Source organism: Notolabrus celidotus, chromosome 15 (assembly GCF_009762535.1).
Source record: "Notolabrus celidotus isolate fNotCel1 chromosome 15, fNotCel1.pri, whole genome shotgun sequence".
Lineage (NCBI taxonomy): Eukaryota > Metazoa > Chordata > Actinopteri > Labriformes > Labridae > Notolabrus > Notolabrus celidotus.
Window position 1 is genome coordinate 22,269,122 of NC_048286.1, and position 27,826 is coordinate 22,296,947.

Sequence of the window (27,826 nt, forward strand, 5' to 3'; positions counted from 1 at the left end):
GCAGCTATAAACACACATGTATGTATGTATGTATGTAAACACACTGTATGAAACTACCTGTATGTACATTTTGCTTCTGTATTAGTACAAATACAACCTTTAATGTGTCCAATGTTTGATGAATGAAAGTGTTTGAGGCGAAGGGAGTCCTCAAAACAGAGTTAACATACATAAAAGTTAACATAATGAGAAGAGATTAAACATTGATGTATGTGGGATGATGTTTTCCAGTGTCGGCGAGTCTTTTAACCCTCCTGTTATGTTCGTTTCTCTGGAACAGCAAGAATGTTCCAGGGTCAATTTGACCTGGGCATATTCAATTATACAAAAGTGTCAGAACCCCAAAAAATCCCAATACACATTTTTTTAAATCTAATTGTTAGCTCCTTTACTAACCATTTAAATCAATATTTGGCCCATTGGTGTTCTTTAATTCTCACAGATCATGGTTCAATGAGGATAACTCACTCGTTTTATGTGAATGAGGGATGCCTAACCGACTGACTCACGTTTTCATCTTTTTGGTCCACCTGTAACATATGTAAGATGTATAACCTGTTTTGTGTGTCTTTTATTTCCTGGTAGTGTGTCCTTTTTGTTAAATGTCTGAGCTGCCCTGTTTATATTCTTGTTTGTTTGTTTGTATGTGTGTTTTAATTTGAATAAACCCCAATAAAAATATGATTGAAAAAAAACCTCCATTAGTAATTACTTACCATTTAAATCAACATTTGGTCCGTTGGTGTTCTTTAATTCTCACAGATCATGGTTCAATGAGGATAACTCACTCGTTTTTCATTATAATTCATGTTAAAAAAACTTAAATGTTCATTGGAAAGCTCTAAATAAAAATACAACAGTTTAAAATGACATAGATTTTAGTTTATTTCATTTTAAATTTAGATTTTTTTTTAATTAAGAAGTGATGTTGATAAATTAACACCACTCCTCTTCTGTCACATGCAACCCAGATTTTTATGCTGCATTTAGCTGGTTTGGAAGGCACATATTACCTCAAATAGACTTTAAAAAGGGTCAATTTGACCCGCAACATAACAGGAGGGTTAATGTGAGACTATTGGAAACATCTGGAAACACCAGCGGGAGCACCGGACCCTACTAAAAACAGCTATAGCTGCCTGTTATACAACGATGCAGAGAAATACTTAAACCCAACGACTCCTGTGACATAACTGTGCACTGCAGGACATGACATACTGTCCACACCATTAAAGATTCAGTACTGTGGACGAGCATACCCCTCACATAGACAACACACACTGATCTATAGGTGAGGGGATCAATGATCACATTGTTTTTCCATCACGTCGTCAGAGTGTGGTTGGTGCTAACTTGTTGCAACCAGTGTCTTCTTTTGTTGGGCATTTTTGGTCCAAATTAGGTGTTTTGATTGTCAGCTTTTGAAGTTTTTTTCTAAGTGAGTCACTTTGTTTGGGCTCTGGAAGGAAACCCTGTTCTCCTGAAAGGTCACATATAAAAGTGTTGACTAGCAGAGCGCTCTAAAAGCTGGCAGATACGACTGAGTGGAATTACTTTGGGCACGACTCACCCACATAGATGCTCCTGGTGTAATTACGACGCAGTAGCTTTAAAGTTCAAATGTTATTCTCTCCCTCTATGTTTGTGAATATAAGGTGCCTTGAAGCCTGTTTACACCCAGTGCTCACTCCATACAGTCGACATTTGGAACCGGATTAGGGATCCATTTCAGTTTGTTTTTCCGTTCCCCTGCAAAGCTTGATGTAATCCCATCATGCTCTCTGTTTCATCACGTTGAGCTCAATGCCATCTCTGTTTCTCCTTGGCAATGGCCTAAAATAATTGAGGGGCTGAGACAACATTAACAGAGGCTGACATTTCTGGGTCGGTGCTAAGGCAGATTTCCTACAGTATATGGCCCCCAACCCAAAAAACATCAAACTGACAGAGCAACAGAGACGGAGGAGAGCCAATGAATGTGTGACTTTGGCTCCAACGTGACACCGAACACAGAGGAAACTCTGAGAGTGTGAACAATCGAAATGGAATACGGAAATAAATAAACAGACACTTGTTTTTCACGCCACAGAGCCTGGAATGAAAAACCTGGCATGAAAGCATCTCTGTATCACACCATGACCAGGACAGGGCTTCATCACCAGCTGGCAGTGATGAGGCCACTCATATTTGGGACTAACAATAGTGGTTTGTAAGGGACCTTGCAGGGCAAGCAGCCATGTAAGCATGATGAATGTAGGCCACTGAGATGTGGGCCTGCATGTCTGACATGTTTCCTGGTGATGGTGAAGGGCTGCATTTACTCACTGAGCTACATTAAGAGTCATGCTGCTGCTGCTGATGTGCTGGAAGGGTTACATGACTGGTGCTTTTCAAGCTTCATGGAAAAGTAGACCCTGAATGGTGTCTTTAGCCTGTTACCGTGAGGGGCGAAGCCACTGACATAACTTAAAGCAGATGCTGTGCTAGATTAACAACAGGGGTGTAACGATTCATCTGCTACATCGATGTATCGATTTATATTCCTATGATCCGACTACATCGATCTGTGCTCAGCAAGTTGGCCTTCCGGACGACATATATTGATCTAACATCGTTTTAAAATGTAATAAATTGATTGTATCGATACTAGGAAATAACGCATTGGATGTAAGCACGGCAGACTTTATATGGATGTGTTTTTTTTTGCACTTAAAGACGTTAAACGTTACTCAATTCAGGCTGCCTGTCTGTGACGTTATCGCCACATGCCACCAGACACCAAAACTAGGGATGCACCAATCCTACTTTTTAGGTCCCGATACCGATATCGATGCCTGGGCTTTGGTATCTGCCAACACGGATGCTAGCTGATCCTTCAAAACATTAGCGCTGCAAATGTTGCAAGTTTCTGGCAAAGTTGTTAGCAAAAGAAGCGTGACATGCACCTAAACTGCAGAGCCTCGTAGTTATCCTCCATCATGCTCCACTGGAGATCTGCTATATGGATCGGCACTACATATTGGCCCCTTGTCACCAATATCGGATCTAGCTTTTTGAGTCCGATCTGGCCGATATCCGATACCAGGATCGGATTGGTGCATCCCTAACCAAAACATAGCATGGCCGATGGCAGAGGAGAAGCCGGCGAGCAAGAAATAATCAAGCCACCATTGCGGTCCAGCGTGTGGAAACACTCTTGCTTTTGCAAAGACGGAGATGTTCTAAATAAGTTGCTCGCTGTTTGTAGGATATGTAAAGGTCAAGTTAAGTACTGCAACAACACGACAAATCTATCCATCCGCCTACTAAGGAGCCATGGGATTTCACACAACCCAGACCATCCAGGCACCTCTTTGCAAGGTACCATCAGCTCTGCAGAAGCCTCAGGCCTCGCCAGCATGTTTAGTCAGAGACGAGGCTAAAACTCGGCTCGGGCAAAAACATCATGGCAACAACAGGAATCTATAGCAGGCAGGATCAGCTGGGTCCAGCTTAGAGAGAACCACATACAAACAACAGGTTAGAGAGCCTTTCTGTGGTTGAATTTCTGCTCATTTGGACAGTATTCCATTACTTTTGTGCTTTTATCATCACCGAGTATGCTGCAGAACTGTTAAGTTTCGTTTTTGCTGGTTTAGATGAGTTTAATAATAATAATTTGGCTCTATTTTGTTGTCCTGTTACCTTCTGACACAGTTGTAGTCGACCTGGATCACATATATGTGGCTGTTTGTATCTTACATCCACAATCAATGATTATTTCTGATCTAAACGATCTTTAAAGGCACTATGAGGAGTTTTTAACTGGCTGAGAAACAGACTGAAACTGATACTGATGCCTCTTTATGACCCTCAAAAGCAAACAAGACCATCTACAACAACACTGACACCTTCTCTGTTGTCATTTTAATGTCTAAAACTGCTCTGAGGGGGTAGGTGTCAGAAAAGATGATTGACATCTCGCTTTAGAAACAGCCTTTTTTGACTAATTTCATTGCAAATAATCACATTGTAAGATAAGTCTAAATGTTCAAAGACAACAGGATGAGGTTATTGTCTGGAGACAATTATTTTGCATGTACAGGACAAGAGATAAGAGGTATCACTTTGTCCACAAGGGGGCGCCAGAATCGATACAAGCTAAAAGTTCCTCACAGCAGCTTTAAACGGTCGGGAGTCCGTATATGATGTTTCATTTTGAGATTAGCGGAATGTTGCGTGCGATCCTCGTGCCTGACTTCCTGTCCAGGTCGTTCTTTTCAATGCATATTGGCGCATGCTGGGCACGGGCTGCGTCGAAAATAGACTTGAAGCGTATCTCTGGCGGAGCAGAGCGGCGTGGGGGCACGCTCCCGAGATGGAGCCATAACGGAACGCCACGCATCCTGTGGACCCGAGGCTTTACACGCCGCCCACCAAGTAGGGCACGGTTGGCTGTGGAAACGCAAACAGGATCAGGCGTTACTGATCCAACCCGTACCACACTGTACTGATCCATACTAGTGGAAACGAGCCATAGGACTGTCCAGTATCAAGGTATTTATTTCTCAGTCACACTGGTTGAATTTTTGTCTAAAAAGTTACTGAATCGACTTCAAGTCACTGAATCGTTTTGGATCGTATCATTCCAAATGAACCGATATCGTCCTTGAATCGTTTCGGCAACCATGAATCATGATACGAATCGAATCGTTGTTGAAAAGAATCGTTACACCCCTAATCAACAACAAAACTACAATTCCCTGTAAGACCTCAGAGGGCATAACAACAAGCCATAAATACCGATACGATCACTATAAACTCCCTGATTATTATCCAGAGTCCTCACAGGGCATTTCACAGCTCCACTCTGAGAGGGTAGCTTACATTCACCGAAACGATCAGAGACACATCAACACATCAACAACACTAAAGCCCCGCTAACACGATCACAGTATCGATCAGCAGCACAGGGACTCTGTGTCGTTGTATGCGACAGCTGGTAGCAGACAATGCAGTCTGCCCACATTCACAAGAGAAGCCTCTATAATGGCCACGTTTCTCTGTCGGAAACAAAAACTAGGGCGGATGTAACCGACACACACACACACACACACACACACACAGTACCGTACTGTGGGCTATATCACAGACACCACAGAGGCTGGATCCATCTGAGCTGCATGTAGATAATGACACCAGACACTGCGGGGGTTGCATTTTACGTTCTGGGAATCAAACAGCTCAGCATTAAACGATCAACAAATTGGGGTTTGTCAGACAGAGGATAGAAAAGCAAAGCAGGGGAGCTGATGTCAACTACAGACCCGACAGACGTTTCCGCTTTACGACACTGTGCAGCTTTTGTCTGCATGTAAGTAATGTCTATTATTTTATATTAAAAAAAACGTTACCCCTTTGATCTCTTCATCATGGCCCCGGTGACAAAACTAGTTTTGTAGCTTGGCAGCACAGTCCAGTAGTAGTTCTGATCAGACATGGTGATGGTGGTGCCAGATATCCAAATGCAGATGAAAAATGACCCCCTTGTTAAAGTGGGAGCCTCATGTTAACCAGTTTCTCCTGTGGGGCTGGTGTTTATGGTGGAGGTTAGGCCAGTACGCAATGTCCAACAACGGCTGGAACTCCATTCAGCTTCGCCACAAACTGACCCCAGTCCCGCAGCACAGCAGCCCGGTTGAGACCACGAGAGACCGAAGCGTCCATGTCCCGTTCTGCTCCCTTCTCTCGGTGAATGTTTTACTCGCAAACGTTCCCGAACAGTCCGTCCTTCAAGGGATGCGACATTATCGAGTGATAGCTTTGTCAAAATCTGAGGAGTGATACAAACTTTCCAGCAGCAGCAACAGCAACGCCGCAACGCGCAGCCGCGTCAGCTCGCGCTGGAAGGAGGAGGAGCCTAAAGGTGCTTTCAAGGGCTGTCGGAAATGTGGAGTGACTTTACAAGACTGGCCAGAGTGACCCGACCAAAGAGGACAGGGCTTTTTCAGTAAGGGCTCCTACACTCTGGAAGAGCCTGCCAGAGGAGATCAGACTTGCAGAGTCAGTCCCGTGTTTTATCTTACAATGTTACAATGTTACAATGTTACAATGTCATTTAGCAGATGCTTTTATCCAAAGCGACGTACATACTAGAACAAGAACAAGATCTAGACAAGAGGAAACAAGATCAGTACGAGTAACAAAGTGCTTCAAGTCAATTTGGGTGCAGGTACCAAGCAGTGTAAAGGCAATGCACAAAAGTAAGCAAGGGTTTTTTTTTTTAATGAGGAACATCTACAATGAAGCAACCAAACCATTCAAGACCTTCCATTATCATCATCAACAATTAACATCACCATAATAATGACCAAAGTACCAAGTGCTGGGTCACTCCAGAGCTGAACACAGATTCCTAGAGTAGAGCAGGACAGTGTGAGTCAACTGTAGCTGGAAGACATGATCTGCCACTGGGGACAACAGTGGAACAGTCTAGCTAAGTGCATAGTGCTTCCTAAAGAGCTGGGTTTTTAGCCGTTGAGAGGGACTCTGCAGATCGAATGGAGTTGGCCAATTCATTCCACCATTTAGGGACAACAGAAGATCATTACTCAAGACACATTTTTACAGGAAAGCTTTTATTGTGTGTTTTTATTTAATTTAGCTCTGATTTTAAGGGTCTGTTTTATAAGTTGGTATGGTTTTTAAGCTTTTATTTCATTTCTTTTTAGTTTTTTACTGCTTAGCACTTTTTGTTTTTACTGTCCACTGTAAAGCACTTTGTTACTCGTATTGAAAAATGCTATATGAATGAAGTATTATTATTATCATTATAAGAACACATATACCTCCCTGCAAAAATGAGTAAAGACTAATGTATTTAAAGGTCAAATACTTTGCTTAAATGATAGTGGACAGTTTTTATAAGTGAAGTTACATGTACAGCGAGTCTTATCAAGGTTATAATTTGTGGCGGTGAAAATTCCGAGTTATCATGAATGTTGCATTTTGTCATCAGGGTCTATTGAGATCCTCATGTGATTTTCATGGATTTCAAGGACTGCACAGCACATGCTGAAAGAATTCGAAGTGAGGTCTAAATAAACTTTGGAATGACAAGATGTAAAAGTTCTGCTATTTCCCTGCTGCATACCTGAAATCTGGTAGTGGTGGCAGCAAATGAGGCAATGCAGTCAAGATACCTCACCCTTTCCTGTCTCCTGATTGACCCTGAGCCTAAACCAGGACTATTCAATTAAATCTTTGGTCAGGCCGGATTTTCAGACTAAGTACATGAGCTGGGCCGGGCATTTTTAGCAGACAGTTAGCAAAGTTAACCATTTAAATGAAGAAAAAAAAATAGATAAGATAACAAACACACTTGATGTTTATTAACGTATTGCCACATCCAAAAGGGCATAAACACAATAATAGAGCAGTACTTAAACTAAACCAATGCTGAAATACTGCTTCTTTAAATTTTACATTACAGTTGCCTTCGGGCTACAACTCCATTAGACAACAGCAAACATCAACATTCAACCAGTTCCAGCAAACATTATTAATAGTTACATTAGCTATGTAATAATACTTTGTATCACTTCCAGTTTTGTAAGTTGTTAGCCACCTCCTTGATAGCTTAATTACATTTTTAATCTGTTTGTCTTGAAGCTAACATAAGCTCTCATCTTGCATTAGCTAAAGAACTATTTAATACATGGTCTTATATTACATTTACCTTTGACTTGATACTTTACCCAACATACATTGTTTAACTGTTACAGTTGGCAACTTGGAGGAGGTGGCTAAACGCTGAAATTTGTCTTTGTCTCATAGCTGATGCGTTTTCAAATGCCATGTGTTTCACCTCAAAATATTGGTCCTTTCTGATTTTAATCATTCATTTATTTTCCCGTTGCTTCACTTTAGACATGTTGAAATTATATCAGTAGCCGGACAATGACATAACTACTAACAGCAGCATTTGAGCATCCCACCCTGAGCGTAACATGAAAGGAAAATGGCTGCTGTGTGAATACAAAGGAGAGAGATTGTCCTACCTTTTTTTTAAAAGGTTGAGTCTGTCCTCTGTGATCTGCTATTCACTGTCTCAGTTGGTTCTGCCATTCCTCTGACTCAGACAGGGAAACTAGCCATGTTTTATCTCTCCCCTACAGGCAGGGGAAAGTCCCAGAACAGGTCAGAGAATTGGTATAGAGACTGACGTTGGTCTTATAGGGAAGCTTTCTTTTTGAGCCACAGACATGACGCCTGTTCCCTCATGGTATTTACATGCTTGAGTCCTGATTTGATTATTATCCAGAACTTCTCAAAAACTGTAAACACTTGTGTAACACATGACATGACTTAGAAAAACAAACTGAGTAGATACCTATGAGAGCTGGCTCAGCTTGTTTGATCAGTTTACATATCTTTATAAGCAGCAATGTGGTAACAAGATTATCAACCCTGCTGCTGCAAAACATGGGAAACTAATTTCAAAAAAACATTTTATCACAATAAGCATGTTTTTTTTTTGGTGATGAGCTAACTTATCAACCTGCATACTGAGAAGATTTCATGTTCACACACTGACTGCTCCAGTTTATCATATCAAGCGTTCTGCACCTTATCTCTATCTCTGTCCTTCCGCTCTCATTTTACATGAAACCTGTCCGAGCAGTGAGACAGTTTTGTCTTTCAGGCGTTCCTGCCTCTCAAGAGAGGGTCAAGTAAATGTATACATGTGTGCAGAACGGCATGTGAGCGCAGTAAAGCTGTCGACTGACAGACACCTGGCTCAGCTAGTTTGAGGGGAAGTAAGTGGGGTAAAAGGAGACAGAGAGAAAATAAGTTATACTTACACATTTCCCCTGCGAGGAAGACTCAGCTCTTTCTACAAGGGAGGAGATGGAGAAAAATATTCACGTTATAGGTTTAAAACATGATTTTCTGGCAGCACTGATTTGAATAGTTAACATTTGTACCAGCCTTTGAGCATAGAAGAGGATGTTATTGCTCTTATTTGATGTATTGTCTGTGTTTGCTATTCATGAGACACAATTTGACTTCTCAGAATGAACAAGGAAGATTCTGAAGAATAGCTACTCCTAAGAAACCTGTTGAAATTCAGCACATTTTTTAAATAACAAGGCAAGATAAGGTTTACAGATGGCTTATCCTTGCATGCTGACCCTTCCCACTCTTCTTCCTTTTCTAGTGTAAATATCATCACATGCACTGGCCTAGTATCTCTCCTGAACAGTGGGTCTTCAGGTTGTTTACTGGCGAGGATATAAATCCATATTGGCCCATGGCTACTGTGTTTCAGCTCAGGCAACTGCTGGAGTGCTCTTGCCAATCAGGATTTAGTAGGACAAGGAGGGGGGTTGGCTTTTCTGAGAGAGCTGCTAGTGCACAAAATCCATGCAAGGCTACTTGCTTTGATTCTATCCTCTCTATTTTTCCTAAAGCCAGTCCATCTCAGAAAGTAGCTGTCATATCTAGACACATAGTTGGTATTAAAAGCCACCAGTAACACTCAAAAGAGAAGCTGGTATTTTGCTTTGTTGGTTATACTCCAAAGCCTCATTGATGCATGCGTTATACATCTACAAAAATACTGAAACCATATATTTTCACTGTAGTCTTCTGCTGGCTCTGACTCTCTGGATACAGGCTTTTGTATCATGCTTTGCACCATGCAAGGCTGTTCTTCTTTTACAATGTTTATTTTACTTGATTACCCTGCTCTCTTAGTTATTACCTGGCTTTGTTAAATAGTTAAATCTGATAGGTCAGACTCCCATAATAACAGCAAATAATTCTGAATAAGATGAGTGACAACCAGACAACCAGGGACAATCAACAAATAAGGAGTTTCATCACGTTTCATCTCTCCTTGTTGGCACTGAAGAAACAAGATTAGTTTCTGTTTGCATTCTAAATTGGTACACATGGAAAAAAATGGCAAACATGGCTTTGGTAAACATGGACAATACTTTTTCTTTTTGCATAAGTATTCTACATTGGTGAGCTAAACAACATGAATGATAACCTAATTATTATCTTTAATTTATTTGGGAAGCATGAAACTTTAAATTCATGATTACTGTAATGACCGGATCAGTCACCACTGAAGAAAAGAAGAAGAGGGGAGGAAAACTATGCAGAAACTGGCAAGGGATGTTAAAACCCTCAGAGAGCTGAGTGAAAGAGGCGTCGGCCAAGTTGAAGAAAACAGACGAAGCAACCACAAACCATAACACGTTAGCCCACAAACCACAACACGCTAGCAATAATACTGGGTGGGTTAAGTGAGAATGAAAAATGTTAAGTTCACTATTAATTCAACCCACAATTAGAGTGATAAGAAGGTGTGTTCAGGTGATATGTCAATAAATCTATTTTCTAACTCTCCAATGACCAGACCACGTTGCTTCTAATTGCCTCTTTAATAGGAGATACCACAGTTGTGCTCTTATGTTGTGTGATGACGATGAGTCATTCCACAACCCTGACATCCTCCTCCTCGAAGGTGACACACACAAACGCACACAGAATCCATCCTCAGCATCTATTTGAATGTGTTTCCTATTATATTTGTCTGTTGGTTGACAAGGTTTGTGTTTGCTGCAATAACACATTTGAAGTGTTACCCTGCAATATTCTGTCATCAACAAAACACATCAACAAAGTGTGGTTTAATTTCTCCCCTTTCAATTTTGTGTAAGTATTATTTTAAGACAGCATTAAATGTATGTGAACTAATGATTTTGAGTAAAGACTAATGTAAACTTATTTTGTCTGCTATATCTAATTAATGTTATTTGTTACTATAACTACTACAATATAACCAGTGTAAAAGGTAGAATGGTTTAAGGCTGTAAGTCCTTGCAAGTTTCTAAAAATGCAAGCTGACAGTGTAGTGTTAACTTGTGTGTATCTTTAGTTGGTTGCTTTCCCTCAGGGTCTTGTTCACCCTGTCAGGGTTTTATTTCCCATAACAACTGGCTCACTATACATTATCCCTTATTGAGTTCAGGTAGTCTATGTACTCTTTATTTTTAACTTTACACTTAGTATTTTGTGTGTTTTCTATATTTTGCATTCTATTCATCTCAGTGTGATCTTTATTTTTTTGGTAGAATTTATCAAATGGATAAGAATTTGCCATCATTCTATTTTTCCATTACATACACTATTATTGTAAACTTTATCTTAATGTTTTATCTCATTATTATGACACCCTGTCCTTGTTTTTATATAAATTTTGTCCAATTAAATATGTATTTTCTTTCATGTAAAACACTTTATTCTACAAGTCTTCTTTTGAAGGTGCTACACAAATAAAATCAATTACTATTAAAAAGCTTTTAACACATAGACTGTATAAAATATGGATGTAGTATCCGAGACGTCATCCATCTGTTTCTGAAGCGTTGTTTTGAGGCAAATCGTTGGCAGCCATATTGCTGCTGTCGAGCGATTGTGACATAAAGAGGCGGGCTTTGAGCCTCCTAGCCAACAGCTACAGTGTTCCTACCTGTCAATCAAGTCAGCTGTGCCTCTCATTGGAAGACTCGTAATCTCAATATCTTCAAAATTGCTGCATTAGAAAAAAATTCACCCCCCCCCCGTACAGTGTGTGCCGATCAAGAAATGAGCTATCCAGACTACACTCGTCTTTTGTTTATTTCTGCTGTAAAGATCGTCTTTTTTGAATTGGTGTGTATGTGGTTTCCGGTACTTCCGGAGCCAGCCTCAAGCGGATCCTCGATGAACTGCAGTTTTTTAGCACTCCCGCATTGGACTCGTATTTTTAGACTGGAGGTTGCCGCTTGATTTAACAATATTTGAAAAACTTAAATTACAGTACTTTTGGGTTAACTTTAAAAGGAAACACTCATTTTACTTATGACTAACAGACTAACATTTTATTTCCTTTTAACACCATAATAGTTTAATGACAAAGCAAGCATGATTAATTTGATCATCATCATGTTCATTTTTAGTAGAAGCCTCCACTTGAGGTAAATCTACATTGCAGATGAATGTAGGGTGAACATAGAAACTAATCACATGAATGGGAACACCCAGTTTGCTTTGGGTCTTTCATCACAAACATCACCTCCTTCACAGAAACAATGCTGCCACTTTCAATTATGCCGAAAATATACACATGAATGAACAGCAGGAGGAAGGACAAAAAAAACCAAAACCACTTCATTATTCTTATTGTGGGCTTTCCTGGGAAATAAACATGGCACCAGGAAGGAGATTAGAGGGATGTTTCTGCCAATCATCCCCTGGGTTTTATGCTCCTATCACCTAGGCAACCAGCTCCAGCAGAGCACCAATGGACAGCCCCAAAATAAACACATGAGATCCTGTACTGTACAGACAGTTATTAACACATTATGTGCACCATTTACACAAACGTAATGGTGCCAACAGCTGTTTTAATGAATGAAAAACAGGCCTTAATTAGCTTATTCAACGATCCTATAAGGATATTCCTTAAAGGGCATGAACGGATCAATAGTTTAATTTAAGAAAAAAAACCACATCGACTGATACACCCAAAGATATGCCTAAAGCAATCCCTCATCCCTCGCCATGTCGCTTCAGAATATCGTATTAAATCATAATATTTCCCTGGAAACATCCACCTCCGAGTGCTGTCATGGAGGACTGTGTTTACCTGTAGACCGCGGCGTCTCAGGATGTTCGGCTCGTCCATCTCTGAAGACAATACAAGAAAAAAGCCCAGAACAGATCCCCGGTCAGTCAACCCATACTGCGCTCAGTCCTCTCCCCTGGAGCACGGATACACTCTTCCTCTCCGCTGCTGTTCACACTCCTACTGCTGCACCACCACCACAACCACTACAACCTCCTCCTCCTCCTCCTCTTCCTCCTCCTCCCCGGGGCGAGCTGCACGACCGGCCCCGAAAAGGTAACACTCAAGCCCCGCTGATCACCTGATCTGGGGGAGAGGAGGAGGGGGCTGGGAGGGTGAGATGGATCCTGACTTTGTGAATGAAGTTAGAATGAAAAGATTGGACCCGGCTTCTGTGTTCAGCTGTCAAATGCAAAAGCTGATTTGGCTCTGTGTAGTTTTCAACATTTTCAGGTCATGGAAAAAATCCTGAAATAATTAAATTAAGAAAGAAAGAAAGAAAGAAAGAAAGAAAGAAAGAAAGAAAGAAAGAAAGAAAGAAAGTAGATATAAAGAAAATATATAAAATACATTTATTAAAAAAAAATAATGGAAAAAAAACGAAGTAAAGTAATAAATAATGAAAAAAGTAAGAGGAAAAAATATAAGATTGAGGTAGTTAATAGAGTACGTAGAAAGAAAGAAAAAGGAGGGAAAAAAGGAAAGAAACATGACGGAAAGAAAGGGAAAAAGGAATAAAATAGATAGAAAGAAAAAAGATGAAAGAAGAGAGAAAAAAGAAAGATAGAAAATTAAAAGAAAGATAAATAACTTAATGAAAGAGAATAAGAAACCATATCAGAAATATTAGTTCAAAAAGACAAATGATATAAAGAAATGTAGATAGCTAGATAGATAGATAGATAGATAGATAGATAGATAGATAGATAGATTGTCCTTTAACAGCAGTCAAAGAAACAAATGGAATACATTATTTATTTAGCGACAATGATATAAATATATTAATTGTTATAAAAAACATGTAATTTGTATGTTGTATGTATTCAGTCACTTCCTCATCAATCTAATATTCTGCAGTAAATACTAATAACTACACACAGTGATCAAAAGTGATCAAAAGCCTCCACAAGCATAGACAGTCTATTTGTTTCCATATGTTCAAGGACATACAGTCATGTTTGACTGCACACCAGTTCATTCTCTACTGACCCATCATGTAAAATAACACACACATACACACACAAACACAAACACATGTCTGCAGGGAGGATGTGGAACAACAATCGAGCTTTGAAGTCAGTCTGAAAGCAGAGCTTGATCCGTGTCTGACACCCAGTGAGTGGTACCATCATGGTTCTTTTTTTCTGTTTACAACAATGGTAGGTCTCTTGGTTCCTGTGATGTCACATGTCCATCTAAATGAAACAGAGGGATGTGAATCCTCCATTGTTCTCGAAAGGAGTCCACTGTTTATTTGAAACTGCTTCAAGTGAAAAGTCTTCATGTGCCTCATCCATTGTGCTGTATTTCCAGGGATATATTTTTAGCAATATATTTGTATGAAATGAATGAGTGACTATGTGTTTTGATTGACACGTCTTGTTTAGAGGTGAATTATGAAAATATTTTTGTGTTATGTAGGGCAAATAATAAAGCTATAGGCCATATTATTTTCAGCTCTTTTGTTTCACTCATTTCATGTTGTACGTAATTTTCCCATATTTTTAATTCCCTTTTTCTTTTCAGAAATTTTTTTTCAGAGCACTACTGATCAATTTTTATTTTTCCATTTACTAAAACTTAAAACATGATTCTTAACCTGGTTATGATGACTTCATTTTTACAGTGTGGCATAATTTTGCCTCATTTTCCCATATAGTTTTGTCACTACACTGTTACATTTTGTATAAAACAGTAAAAAAAAAAAAACATACTTATCTCATTTTTAATGTCTATGGGTGTGGGTAGGCTCTCTGTATATTCTGTACATGCCCCAAATCTCCTTTATATTCTGAACTTGTTACAAAATGATCTGTTTTATTCCTGCTTTATGTCAGTCTTGATTGTTGCAGTATCTTTACAGTGTCTCATTACAGTGTATTTGACCTACCCTTTACCTTTCCTCATCAGTAAACAAGTTACACACCAAGACTTGCAGACTTGAATTATAATCAGCCTCATTTCTTTTAAGGTTGAACTACTGCATTTAAAATGTCTTGTTTGACTTCTTCGGTGAAGATGATCACAAATGTAGATAAATCTGTGAGTGTTTTTTGAACAAACCGACTGATGATGAGGTTCTGATCTATAAAAAGGAACAGAAGTTGTCCATTTGTTATGCTCTCATTGGAAGCAGTGTAGGTCATCTTCAAACGATTCATTGTCTGATGAAATGAAACCAGACTGAATGAAGGCATGTCAGGCATGAATGTCAGCTCTTTCTCCTCTTTTTTAAGTCATTTGTTTCCTTTTCTTGCTCTTCTCTATTCTGGAAAATAAATCAAGATAACAAGTGTTTTAAAAAGTCTCTTTTATCTGTAAAGGACTGATACAGCCAGTGTGTCTTGAGGGTTTGAAACAATGCTAGAATAAGATAGAAGTTCATTAAAGATCCAACAAGTACATGACAAGTCAACACTCATACTTAAAACACACTCAAATCTTTGTCCCTGTTTAAGCTTATGGAAACAAGTTGATTCTCTGGAATGATTCTCTAGCTGCCTGGACATGTCTCCATCCAAAGCCCATAACGTTAATTGTAGTGAGTTTGCAAATTAAAGTCTGTGCTGTAGCTTCAAGGCCACTAGAGGGTGCCATGAAGCTAGATGTCTGTATATGCTGTTATATCCCTATAAATACCACAGAAATAAAGAAACAGACAAGTTTAAAAGCAGAGATGTATTCAAACAAAGAAGGAACAAAGAGCAAACAGAGGGCATGAAAGTTTACCAAAGTGTGGGAGATGTTTGAACAAGGTGGTTGTGTCAAATCAATGAAGTCAGCTAAACACTGCCTCCAGTTAAAAACAAGAAACACAAACCAAAGGACCACACTTTGTAAAAAGAAGGGAGGCACAAACCACACCAATCTAGTGAGCCTAACTGAAGATTGACTATGTGAGTGCTAACACGTAGGGATTCCCCAACTTACCCTCACACCTCACACCACAAACCTCTTCAGTCACAAACAGCACGTACAGACTAACGGCCAGAAAGATAGAGATCGTGTGATGTCTGTGTGGTGAGTATCAGGCCCAGTCTACACGTAGGTAGGTATTTTTGAAAACAAAGCTTTTCTGTGTTTTTGGCTTTCGTACACACGAAAACAGAGGTTTTAATAAGTGCCTCTCAATGTGGTGACTTTTAGAAACTCTGTTTGTGTTTGTGGACAGCAAAAATGAAAGTTTTGGAAGGTGCTGTCATCATTACCTCAACTTGCGCAAGACAATTGATGTTTATCTGACTTGGGTGTGCCAAGTTGGCAGGGTAATGGCGTAAGTCTGCTCTGTGTTGCATATTTAAAGGGAGACCTAGCTAAGGGCCCTTTTCCACTACACAGTTCCAGCCCTACTCAACTCGACTCGGCTCTACTCGACTCGACTCTACTCAGTTTGGGTTCCTTTTCCACCAGCAGAGTATCGACTCACGGTGGGCGGGTTCGTCATAACACAGCTGCGCGAAACTGCGTTCATGTCATTTTAAACGCGACACAAACACAACATTCACAAACAATGGAGGACATGGAGGCAATGGTGTCTGGACCTCGTCAACGGACCACGGAGAAACTTTGCGTGCAGACATTGTACAGCACTGATGTTGTTATTTTTTTTAAATGGCGGGTTTGATTCCTGTGTTGGGCGTCAAGCATTTAAAACATTTAGTATTTAACAATTCTGACCCCATTTGGCCTCCACTTTGACTGCAGGGTCAAATTAACCCACAAACAGTATCTGTGTAATATAAACATGCGGGGGGGTTGCAAATGTGTGAAATTAACCATTTTCATTTTCTATGTTTTTTATGGTACTTAAGCCAAGCAGAAGAAGTTTCACAGTGAAAAAAATACTTCCAACATTTTTTTTTTTTTTACTTTAAAATGTCAATTTGACCCGCAACACAACAGGAGGGTTAAAAACAATGTTTACAATTGCGGCTGACTTGAGAAGACTGCGCATGTGCACAATGTTCTTACGTTATGTTTGACATGACATCTGATAACACACTGTTGACACCTGCCACGCTGGCTAATGGGGGCATTTTCAACCATTTCTGCTTTGTCATTGTGACAGGATATTTTTAGCTAATGCTGTGGTGTTATGCACTGTAAAAACTGTTGCTTAGATTCAACTCAAAAAAGTTAAGGCAACATTTTCCAATCAATTTTTGGTAGTTTAGTGGACTTCTTTGTATTTTAAGTTGGTAAAACTCTATTATACTTAGTTTACTCAATGCTAAATAAATGAGTAGATGCTACTAGGAAAAGCCAAAAAATTAAGTTTAGCCAAAGTTAAAAATGTTGCACATTAACCACAGCAGATTTAATTATATTAAGTACCATTCAAATTAAAAATATAAAAAAAATGATTTGAATTAATCCATGTAATCAAATATATTAATTTCAAACAATTCTTCCTTTCCTTTTTTACACTACTTAAAATAATTAGTTATCATTGCTATAAATAAAATGAAAGAGATATGAGAGATATACATTTCCAACATTTATTTAACTGTGTAAACATATACAGTGACATTGAGTTGGATCCATGTGAACTTTGATTCCCTCGATGACAATGCCTACTGTGTCTGTCTCACAACAAGCACAGATCTTCGTGCTGTGCATTTTGAGGTCCTCATGCACATTTGACTCTGCTACACCCTGCATGCCAAACAAAGAGAAATAAATTAATAAGAAATTCAGTCCCATGTGTTGATGAAAGATACAAATACATTTAATAGAATAGTAGGGGTGTAATATATTTGTAACAAAATATTTCGTTATGCACCTCTCTCTTTGAGAGATACAAATCTCACAGACCTCACGGCTGAATGTGTAAAATAATGATAATTTCATCCTGAAAAGGATTTATGACCACATCAAAAGTCTGCATTTATGTGAGATTGTGACTGTAAAGTTGACACTGAGTGAGGATTAACTGCCATGCTGCACATCTTGCCTGCCTCACGGGTCATTTCAGACTACTGGTTTGAGACTAAATGATAATTTCCCCGAAAATAAGCATCAACAACCCAGAAATACCTGCTTACTACTTCAGTGCAAATATTTTCAGTGTTGCTAAATTAGCAACAAATTAGCAATGCTAGTGAGAGTCCAGCCACAAGAACAACGGGCATTTTATTTGAAATGCCCGACTCAAAAACGAACAAGGGGAACAATTTGGATTTGGATTGTGGCAAGCACACAAAATAGGCTGCAGACAGTCATTGGCAAAAACGTAAACGGTATTACTTTAATTATTTGTTTGAGGCTAGCTGTACACTGTAAGGCCTCATGGCGCGCATTTTATGAATACAACTGAGGAATCCAAGTCATGCTTTCGAAAACAGCACAGTACATCATGTTCATTCAGAAAAAAAGGTTACTTTCATGTGTTTTGTGAAGTATTATCCAGCATGTAGACTCCATGAAAGATTAATGCGTTCAACGTTGGCTGCAGGACAGGAGCGAACGTTAAACATGTCTTGGCATGTCCTCTATGCTACATGTGGGCGTGTAATGTCGTTTTACTTTCGAGATGAGGCGTTAAACTGAGTTTTGTCAAATTAATTTACTGTGAAGTTAAACAAAAATCAATTTAACGCTAGAAAATTTCAAGTTACCAAAATATTCACACTTTTCACTCATAGGTAACTTAAAAAAACACAAAAAGAAAAGTAAACCGATTTTTTAGAGAAGACCTACTTTTTAAAATTAAGTTATCTGGACATTACCATTGAAAGGCTTTTTACAGTGTGTAAAAGGTGGCCCAATGTAGGTATACACATAAATAGAATATCAAGGGCAGGAAGAGGAGGACAATAACAAAGATCTTTGAATTTCTTAGATGAGAGTCAACCGGAAAGGGTCTGTCTCAATTTGTGAAATTTATGTTGTAACCGATTTATTACTAAATTATTGCAGAGTATGTTCAACTCATGAAGTTTAACTTGCCGTATATCTAACCTTTAAAGGCCTGACATTGAAAACATTGTTTTAATGTTGTAGCTTTTTGTATTATTTACAGCTATGCCATTTGGTGACCTCTTACATTTATCTTGTGGCCCATATAGGGGGTCCCAACCCTTATGTTGGAAGTAGCATGTGAATAATACTCTCATACTTTAATTCCTCTCTGATGATCAGCTGTAATTCTTGCATTTATGTGTCATCAGTGAGTATGATGAAATCTTTCTTACAAAACTTGCCTTTGTCAGGATGACAAAACAAGTTGAGCCTGTGATTTTTCCCGCCGTCTATCTGTCTGTCTCTCTCTCTCTCTCTCTCTCTCAGGACAAAAGAGATGAAGAGAGGAGAGAGAGAGAGCTCATGACAGCTTAAACAACAGTGCCTGTCTGCATGAGTTACTTTACACCTTTCACACACTTTTCACAAATCTTTCACACCCTTTCAGCTGGAAAAGTGGGCCCAGCATGTGATCATTTTATCACTCCAGTAACTCACCTCTCAGAAATGTACACACGGTGGAGGAAGATACATCTCTTGCAATATTTCATCATTGGATAGTAATTTATTCTTCTTCTAAAATTGTTATTTTATTATGAATTAAGAAAATTAGAAATTATAGACAGCTGAAGCTTTGTTAGCTGATCTTCTTGACTTGTGAACTTGCATGGGTTAGAAGTGCATGCGTGCATGATAGTGATAAGTTTGATCAAAAGTAATGTGCCTTCATAATTTGTTTCACTTGTAAAATTGCAGTCTGAATGAGGAAGCCTGAATGTCACAGGAAATCCGAGAAAAGTGAGTAAAAAGGAAAGTTTTGAGGCACAGCAGAAATCTATTTCTAACTCTTCTCTCTTTTCTCGGTCATGAACTATAATCGGGAAATCCCTCAAGTATAATTGGTGCACACTGATGTCCTTTTAAAGACTAAAAGACCTCTTCCAAGGACAGAAAACACATTTCTATAGAAAGTAGGACTAAAACATATCATTTAGTCACCACTGGGTAAGCTTTGTAAACTGGAATCTTTGTTAAAACAGGGAACAAACTGTCAACATATTTCCTTGACCTATGACCTCTTGACAGCAAACACTAATTTAGTCAAAAGAAAATGGGAGCAAACGGAAGCAGATAGATGATGACTGATGGTCCATGCTGTTCAAAGTTGCCTAAAAGAGTTACACTCCCAGTCAAAAGTTTGGAAACACCTTCTCATTCAAGGGTTTGTATTTATTTTAATTATTTGAAACACTGTAGATTAATACCAAAGACAACCAAACTATCAAAGAACATATATGTTATTATTTAATAAACAAAAAAGTGTTAAACAAATTAGAATATGTTTTATATTTTAGATTCTGTAAAGTAGCCCCCTTTTTCCTTCATGACAGCTTTGCACACTCTTGGGTATTCTCTCAGTCTGCTTCATGAAGTGGTCTCCTGGAATGGATTCTAATTAACATGAGCCTTGTCAAGAGTTCATTTGTACAATGACTTGCCTTCTTAATGTGTTTGAGACCATCAGTTGTGTTGTTCAGGTAGGGTTAGTACACAATGGATAGCCCTATTTGACTACTGTTGTAATGCAGATTAAAGCAAAACCCGATTAATTCATAGTTTTGATGTCTTCAGTATTAATCTACAATGTCGAAAATAATTAGAATTAATAAAACCCATTGAATGAGAAGGTGTGTCCAAACTTTTGACTGGTAGTGTCTATCAGTACAAGATACAAATTATTCAAATTATCCACAGAGTCTACTACACCCCAGAAAAAGTCACCCTTATCAAGAATGACACGTCTACCAACCGTGCCTCTTCTCAGAGACTATTCTAGTCTTCAGCTTGGCTCAGTAAAGTCAATTAATTTCTTTAGTTTGGCCATGCGAGCATCCAAAAACTGTATCCTGTCTGAATGTCTGAGCAAGTCGCCAGCCACCCACAGTGAGTGAATGAACTCAGAAAAAATGACTTTCAATACAAGAGATACCACACAGAAGTTGTCTTACAAAATGGCATCCTCTCCTTGTTATTTATTTATCTGTTTGTTCCCTTTTCGTCTGTTAGAATTTATTCATAGCTGCATAATGACATTATTTTTGACATACAATTGGATGTGGAAAATATGTTGTACAACTTAACTGATTGTGCTACTCTCAATGGGATTTACTTAACCCTCCTGTTATGTTGTGGGTCAAAATGACCCTCTTTAAAGTTCAAAAATCAAAGGGAAATGTTAAAGTATTTTTTTGTATGGAACTTCTTCTGCTTGGCTTAATAAGTGAAATGAACATATAAATGAAAATGGTTAATTTCACATATTCCCACCCCCCTGCATGTTTATAATACATAGATACCGTTTGTGGTTCAATTTGACCCTGTAGTCAAAGTGGAGGCTAAAAGGGGTCAGAAGTGTCAAATACTAATTGTTTTTTTGCAACTGTGTGATATACTTCACCCCAATCACACACACATGCACACACACGCACGCACACACACACACACACACACACACACACACACACACACACACACACACACACACACACACACACACACACACCCTTTTAACGTGAATTTTCATAAAAACGAGTGAGATATCCTCATTGAACCATGATCTGTGAGAATTAAAGAACACTATTGCACTAAATATTGATTTAAATGGTTAGTAATGGAGTTAATAATGAGATTTAAAAAATGTATTTTGGGATTTTTTTGGGTTCTGACGGGAACTGGTCGAATTGACCCAGGAACATTATTGCTGTTCTTAAGAAACAAACATAACAGGATGGTTAAATCTGATGAGAATATTATCATAAACAGTATCTAGTATGAAAAGTGATACACTCTATGTAGATATATTTTTTAAAAGCAGAAGGTTTAGGGTTAGGCAGGTGCCCTTTAACATTCAGGTTTTGCGAGTTAATCTTATGTTCTCATGATGCTTAATTTGTATCCCCATAAGATTTCTAAAATATAATGAGTTTATATTATGGTCCTTTGTGTGCTAATTTTTAAACTGTGTCATTATAGCATGTTACCATTTTGTAAATATTATCAATTTATCTTCATTGTCCTTAAACCTCCTGTTATGTTCGTTTCTCTGGAACAGCAACAGGAGGGTTAAACAATTTACTACCTGGTCGCTAGGAGGCGATGTTATACGTCTAAGCACATGATTCAGCAAAAAAAAAAAGTGAATGCTCCTTTTGGAATTCGTTTTCATACAGGGACCTCTTTACCAGTCAGTAATTGCTTTGACACTGGAAAGAATGAGGTTGATGACACGGTCACATATTAGGGCGGGGAAACTACTTTATATTCATGCAGGCAGGTTGTGAAGGTTTTACATCTGATATCCACTCCTTTGTGTTTCCCAACAAGTGAAACGCTGCAGAAGACAGTCAAGGCCAAGATCAGAAACAAGTTCTGTCTATTTTCATAATCATAAAAATAGATCACTCTCACAAAGCGCTCTGCTTGATCTTTGACAATCTCCTTACATCAGTCTGTCCAAACCGTACAGATAGACTGAGACTCTTACCACACATAACTTCTTTGTTTGTTTATCTCTTCTCTTGGCCTTGAGACTGTTTCTTTTTCGGCTGCTATAAGCACACAGAGGAGTGACACACTGATGATTAACTCTCTCCACCCTGTTCAAAGCTGTACAGTGACAGAGGATTGCTGCCGTTTTTTTACAACGTGCCAGCAAGTGAGTGAGTGAGACATTTAAGAGACTGCTGAAAAAGGCCACTGATCCAGCTAAAAGGTATGTTTTGACATTAATTGGATATGAAGGAAAGAATATAACCAGTTTCCAAATGACTATACAGGATATGTATACCTTGAGATGTCTTAAACTTTGTTTTCTCTGTGGTCTGCATCTGATCCTGAGCTCTTATCGCACTTGGCAGAGTTACAAGGTAAAGAAATAAAACACAACCTTAAAACGATCAATAAACTACCACATTACTATAACTGACCTTGAAAGAGATAATGTGATTCCCCTCTGTCCCCCACCTTAACACACACACAGTCTGAACTTAAACCCAGATTTACTACAAGCTGGAAATTCCTGGTGACGCAGCAAACCTCATCTAAAAGTCTTCCACTCTAGTGTCCCTCCCTTCTCTGCTTTCATCTCTCTCATTGTGTGCCAGTGAAAGTACAAAAAAGTTTTTAATTCATGGGTCACATGACACATGACACAATACTGCAAAATGTTGCAACATAATGACATATGGCCTTCCTTGAGCCCATCACAGGCTCACCTGACCTTCCAGGGGTGTGGCAACTCAGACGCTCTATAAATAAAAGCATGCAAGGAATTTCATTCATGACTAGAACCAACCCCATCTACAGAGCTGCAGCAATCCACTACTAGACCAAGCTGGAAGCGTCACCATGCTCAGACAACACACACTCAACAGAGTTATCTCCTGTATGCTGATGATCCTCATCTCTCTATTCAGCTCAGGAGAGAGCTGGCCACAAGCAGCCCACGGAGGAGCCCCTGCTGTTGATGGAGGGGACAGAAGGAGGGTCCTAATAATGGAGGCGGTGAAGATGGGGATTCTTGGCTCATTGGGGATGGAAGAAGAACCAAAGCTGACCACTAAGGCCACTGAGGAAGAGCTGAGGACCATGTACCGGCTCTACAGGGAGACACTGAGAGAGATGAGAGGAAATTCTAGCAACACAAAGAGCAAAACCATTTCAACTGTGGTCTTTCCAGCTACAGGTGAGACATTTTTAAAGTCATAGTAAAGACACTTGAGTTGAAAGACACCTAATTACGCCTTTCACACACTTAATTGTCAGCTTTCAAAAGCTGTATTAGAAAGTTTGGGTGGGAGGAGTAAAGAGTGTTTCATAAGTAGTTCAAAAAATCCTGCAGTGTGAGTTCCCATCTGCAGCTGCAGACAAAAGCTGTTGTGGTCTATAAATAACTTGTGTCAGGACAGTTTGTGCTCCAGGTACAGATCTATCACTTGCTGGGCTTTATCAGTTCAGACTTTAAACACATATACATGTGGGAAATATCATCAGTAGACGTCAAACACTCCTGTAAACATAGCTCAAATATTCTAACAAGCTTTTATAAATCATAAGTGTGGTAAATATTTTTTGACAAATCACAAAATACTCCCTGTGTAGTCCTCTTTGCTGTGTCGTAGTGTTGTCTAAAGGTTTAATGAGAAATATTACACCCTATGTAGTGAACTCAGAGTATCCCACAATGCTTTGTGGAAACTACAGAAAGTCTTAAACCTTGTCTAAATCTTTTGTTATATATATTTTTTGAAATGTTCTTTTTATTTGGAATGGCACAGTATACAATACAATTTATTTGGCATTTAACACCTCTGTATCACAGTCTTTCTTTAGTCCGCTTCAAATATTTTCCATTGCATAAACACCCCCTTCCCTGGGAATTGGGAAAGGTGATCGTATATAGTCAGACTGTTTTTTCTCCATGTTACCTTTCCGAGGTTTTTTGTTCTTAAGTCATTCTATTGCAATAACATATAAACAAAAGAACAGGGGAGCTTCCTCTTGTGATTCTCAAAATAAAACAAAATTAAGAGTAGCCGAAAAAAGCGGGCTGTCACATAATACAGACAGCTTTTAACGAAATCAATTCTTAACAGTTTCACAAACTCAGTCCATTTTGTCCAAATCCGCTAAAACTTTCCATGTTGCACTCTGAGGGAAAATGACAGTTTTTCCATAATCTAAATCTCGTACACAATATTAATCCATTCCTCAACTGTGGGTGGTTCTATTTTTATCTTTTGTTATATTTGTCTTATTTCTAGTCAAAATATATAATTGACTTTGTACAAGTCACATCATGTGACAAGTCCAGATAAACATCTTATTTACAAGATATTATGAACAAAAAAGATATCCTGAACTGTCTGTATTGAGTAAAATTGCCAAAGCAGTTAGCAAGTTTTTGAAATAAGACTAATGTCATCTTTCAGGGAACTTAAGTACATTTTGCTTAATGCATCAGTGGATACTTTTACTCGTTACATGCAATTGCATCCTTGTTATTTGCTGTTAATATCTTGAAATAAGATGCTTATCTTGATTTGACACATGAATGTAGCTTATATCAAGTCAACTGACATATTTTTGACAAGAAACAAGACAAATACGTGTGGTAAGTTTTGAGTTTTGATGGTCACAGATATGTACCATTCTGCATGTGCTAAAAGAAAAAGTTGTACGTATTGAGTAACATTAATAGTGTCCAAAAATGATTTCGATTTTCAGTGAGGTTACTTTATACCCCCAGACATTGAACTCTCTTTATTCCGAGCACAGAGTGAATTTCTTTGGACACAAGAAATATTACCGGAAAAAGTATAAGCTGTACAGAAACCTACGCTGACAAGAGGGCATTCAAGTTTAAAACAGAAGTGATTATCTTTAAAATTGACCTCTGAAGCTCCTGTGAGGAAGTTTCAGTTAGTGTTGACTTTGGTGCTCCTGTGGAGGAAGTAGCATTTCTTATTTCTGCTAATTGTTTCCTTTTGCACTTGTAAGTGGTGTTTTTTTTTTTTTTGGTCAGGGGTGGCTGCCCCTGAAATCAAACTGGTCACCCCTAAACTATGATTGGCTATTTGCCTGGTAAGAGGCGGCACTTATATTAGAATCAATTATTTGGGTTGTGTTTCAACAATTCGATGTGGAACATTTTCTTTTGTTGGTACCTTAAATTGTGTCTTTGCACCAACATCTTCTTTTTGAGTCCTTAAAGAGTTAAGTTCAGCCAATTTAAATCATTAAGTGGAGATAACCCTCCTATTTGGGGTCAGCTCCTTATGTTTACCACGCCTGGCCACCCCTAAAGTCAGTGCCTCAGTTTGGCCACCCATGTCAAAAAAAAGTCTGGCTCCACCACTGCTACAAAATATCATCTTGTTTTCTTTCACAGTCATCTGTATCACTCAGTGTCTGTCATTGAAACTGAGGTTCTCATGAAGCTTTTTTGTTTCTGTGTTTTACAGTGAAGGAAATCAAAGCTCCTGGGAGGTCAGATCACTTACACTTAGGTCACCACATGCAGTGGTACAGAGCTATTTTCCACAAGAACCCCAACATCCAGGCTGAGTTGACACTGGCTCGGGCTCAGCTGAAGATTTCCAGGCAGGTTTTAGACAAACCTACTTCAGCCCAGCCTGAGTTAAGACCAAAGATTAAAGTTAAAGTCAACAGGAAGAGGACGGAGAACTCCCCAGTCTTTCTTAATGTGTCAGGCATTCCAGATGTGAGGTTGGACATCAGATCAGAGGTGGAGAAGTGGATTAGGACTGATGGAGGTCAGAGGTTGGTTGTGGATGTCGGGATGACAGAGGGTGAGGCTAATCTGAAGACAACTCCAACCATTTCTCTGGAATTAGACCTCAAGCAGGCTCGGAGGACCAGGCTCCCTCGCTCCAACAAGGAAGACGACTGTGACGAGCGAGGGTGGTGCTGCAGGAAGTCTGTCACCATCTCCTTTAAAGACATTGGCTGGGCGGACTGGGTGGTGGCACCGACTGAGTACACCATGCATTTCTGTGACGGCTCGTGCCCTCACAACTACAAGCCGGCCAGCATGCACACGCAGGTGAAGTCTCGGCTGCATCAGATCATGAAAGGAGGGACGTCACGGCCCTGCTGCGTGCCGTCAGCCTACGAGCCCATGGTACTCCTGCACTACGACAGCAGTGGGAAGATGAAGCTGACGCCTTTTAATGACCTGATTGTCAGTAAATGTCACTGTGCCTGAGGGCAAAGTGAAAGTGACCTATGAACTCTGACATTTGGGCCTTGCAAGATATGTTACACTCTGAAAAAGGCCTGCTGTGTTCCTGAGGGAATTGGTGTATTAACCTGAAAACATGTTAATGCCAATGCTTTGTGTTGTATTATGGACTGAGCAGTCATTTATAACTTAAAAATGTATTTATTTCAAGTTCTATTTATGTTCCTTAACTTGTATATGTGTCTTTTATAGTTATATGTTACAGCTTAATGTTAAATTGTGTGGCCATTTATGGTTTAAAGTACTGAGTTCTTTAAGAGTAACCTGGTTTGGATATTCTTTGTTGTTGTACACATTTCATCCATTTTTGAAGACGAAAATAAACATTCTAAAGGAAATACATTTCCCTGTCATACTAAATATAAACTGCTTGTTCATTTCTTATCATAACATGGGCATGACATTTTCCAAAATTGTCATTTATACAAAAAAGAAACACAATCAGCCAGTCGAGATCATGGAGGTCAGGGTGTGCTGGAGAAATCTGCCATAAAGATATGATGACTTTTATCGCTCATTATCGACCTTGAAGTTCTCTGTGGCCTTGACTGGCTAGTAAAGGAACAAAGCCAATTGTGTAGTTTAATTTGACTCATGAAATGTGAATTTACAGGTAGTAAAAATACTTGATGAGTAAACACCAGGCAGCTCAGATTACGTATCAGTGATAATAAGCAGTAATGTGAAAGCTTGTTGTTGTTAAGTGACTGAGCTAAGTTTAGAAATATAGTTTAGAGAACAAAGGGAGTTTATATAAGAAGACTGAAATGATAGTGCATATTTGACTTTTTAAAATGATAATTTACCACACAGAGAGTGAAACCACCACCGTTAAGATCTAGATCTTTATGGTTAAAGGTGGGTTGGATATGAGCCTGCTTTGTTCCTAAATTTAAGGTAAATTCTGACCAGTGACCAGCAATTTAACCCTCCTGTTATGTTGCAGGTCAAATTGACCCTTTTTAAAGACTATTTTAGGCAATATATGCCTTCTAAACCAGCTAAATGCATAAAAATCTGGGCAGCATGTGACAGAAGATATGTCGTGTTAATATATCAACATCATTTGATAAATTATTTTTTTTTAAAAATAAAATGTAAAATAAAACGAACAAAAATCTATGTCATGTTGAACTATTGTATTTATATTTAGGGCTTTCCAG

The 27,826-nt window shown here is 38.9% G+C and overlaps 2 protein-coding genes and 1 long non-coding RNA gene across 7 annotated transcripts in view; 1 reads left to right on the forward strand and 2 right to left on the reverse strand.

The window, feature by feature from the left end:
* Window positions 1–13,073, reverse strand: part of mast3a (microtubule associated serine/threonine kinase 3a) — a 39,787-nt gene extending 26,714 nt beyond the window's left edge. The window contains exons 1-3 of one of the 3 annotated variants that reach the window (XM_034702646.1): window positions 12,683–12,964; window positions 8,844–8,875; window positions 8,040–8,150 (exon numbers count right to left, since the gene is read on the reverse strand). Coding sequence is in view for 2 of the 3 variants with exons in the window: in XM_034702644.1 (XP_034558535.1) it covers window positions 5,394–5,479 (86 nt within the window). In the remaining variant the exon portion in view is untranslated. Of the gene's footprint in view, window positions 1–5,393; window positions 5,895–8,039; window positions 8,151–8,843; window positions 8,876–12,682 lie in introns of those variants that run through there. The other 2 variants (XM_034702645.1, XM_034702644.1) reach the window with 2 other exon arrangements.
* A 2,468-nt stretch (window positions 13,074–15,541) lies between these two features.
* LOC117826264 (growth/differentiation factor 15) lies at window positions 15,542–27,017 on the forward strand. 3 transcript variants are annotated; one of them, XM_034702205.1, is made up of 5 exons: window positions 15,542–15,901; window positions 22,508–22,613; window positions 22,759–22,767; window positions 23,317–23,585; window positions 25,864–27,017. In XM_034702205.1, exons 4-5 carry the CDS (start codon window positions 23,396–23,398, stop codon window positions 26,625–26,627), a joined length of 954 nt encoding a protein of 317 aa, XP_034558096.1. In that variant the 5' UTR covers window positions 15,542–15,901; window positions 22,508–22,613; window positions 22,759–22,767; window positions 23,317–23,395; the 3' UTR covers window positions 26,628–27,017. The 3 variants fall into 3 exon arrangements, with proteins under 3 accessions (XP_034558096.1, XP_034558097.1, XP_034558095.1); XM_034702206.1 differs by lacking the exon at window positions 22,759–22,767; XM_034702204.1 differs by lacking the exons at window positions 15,542–15,901; window positions 22,508–22,613; window positions 22,759–22,767 and having other exon boundaries at window positions 22,877–23,585.
* LOC117826265 lies at window positions 17,366–18,432 on the reverse strand. Its single transcript, XR_004634003.1, has 2 exons — window positions 18,262–18,432; window positions 17,366–17,536 (listed from the first exon to the last, which is right to left on the reverse strand). It is a non-coding gene; the product is annotated as an uncharacterized LOC117826265 (long non-coding RNA).
* Window positions 27,018–27,826: the final 809 nt, after the last annotated feature.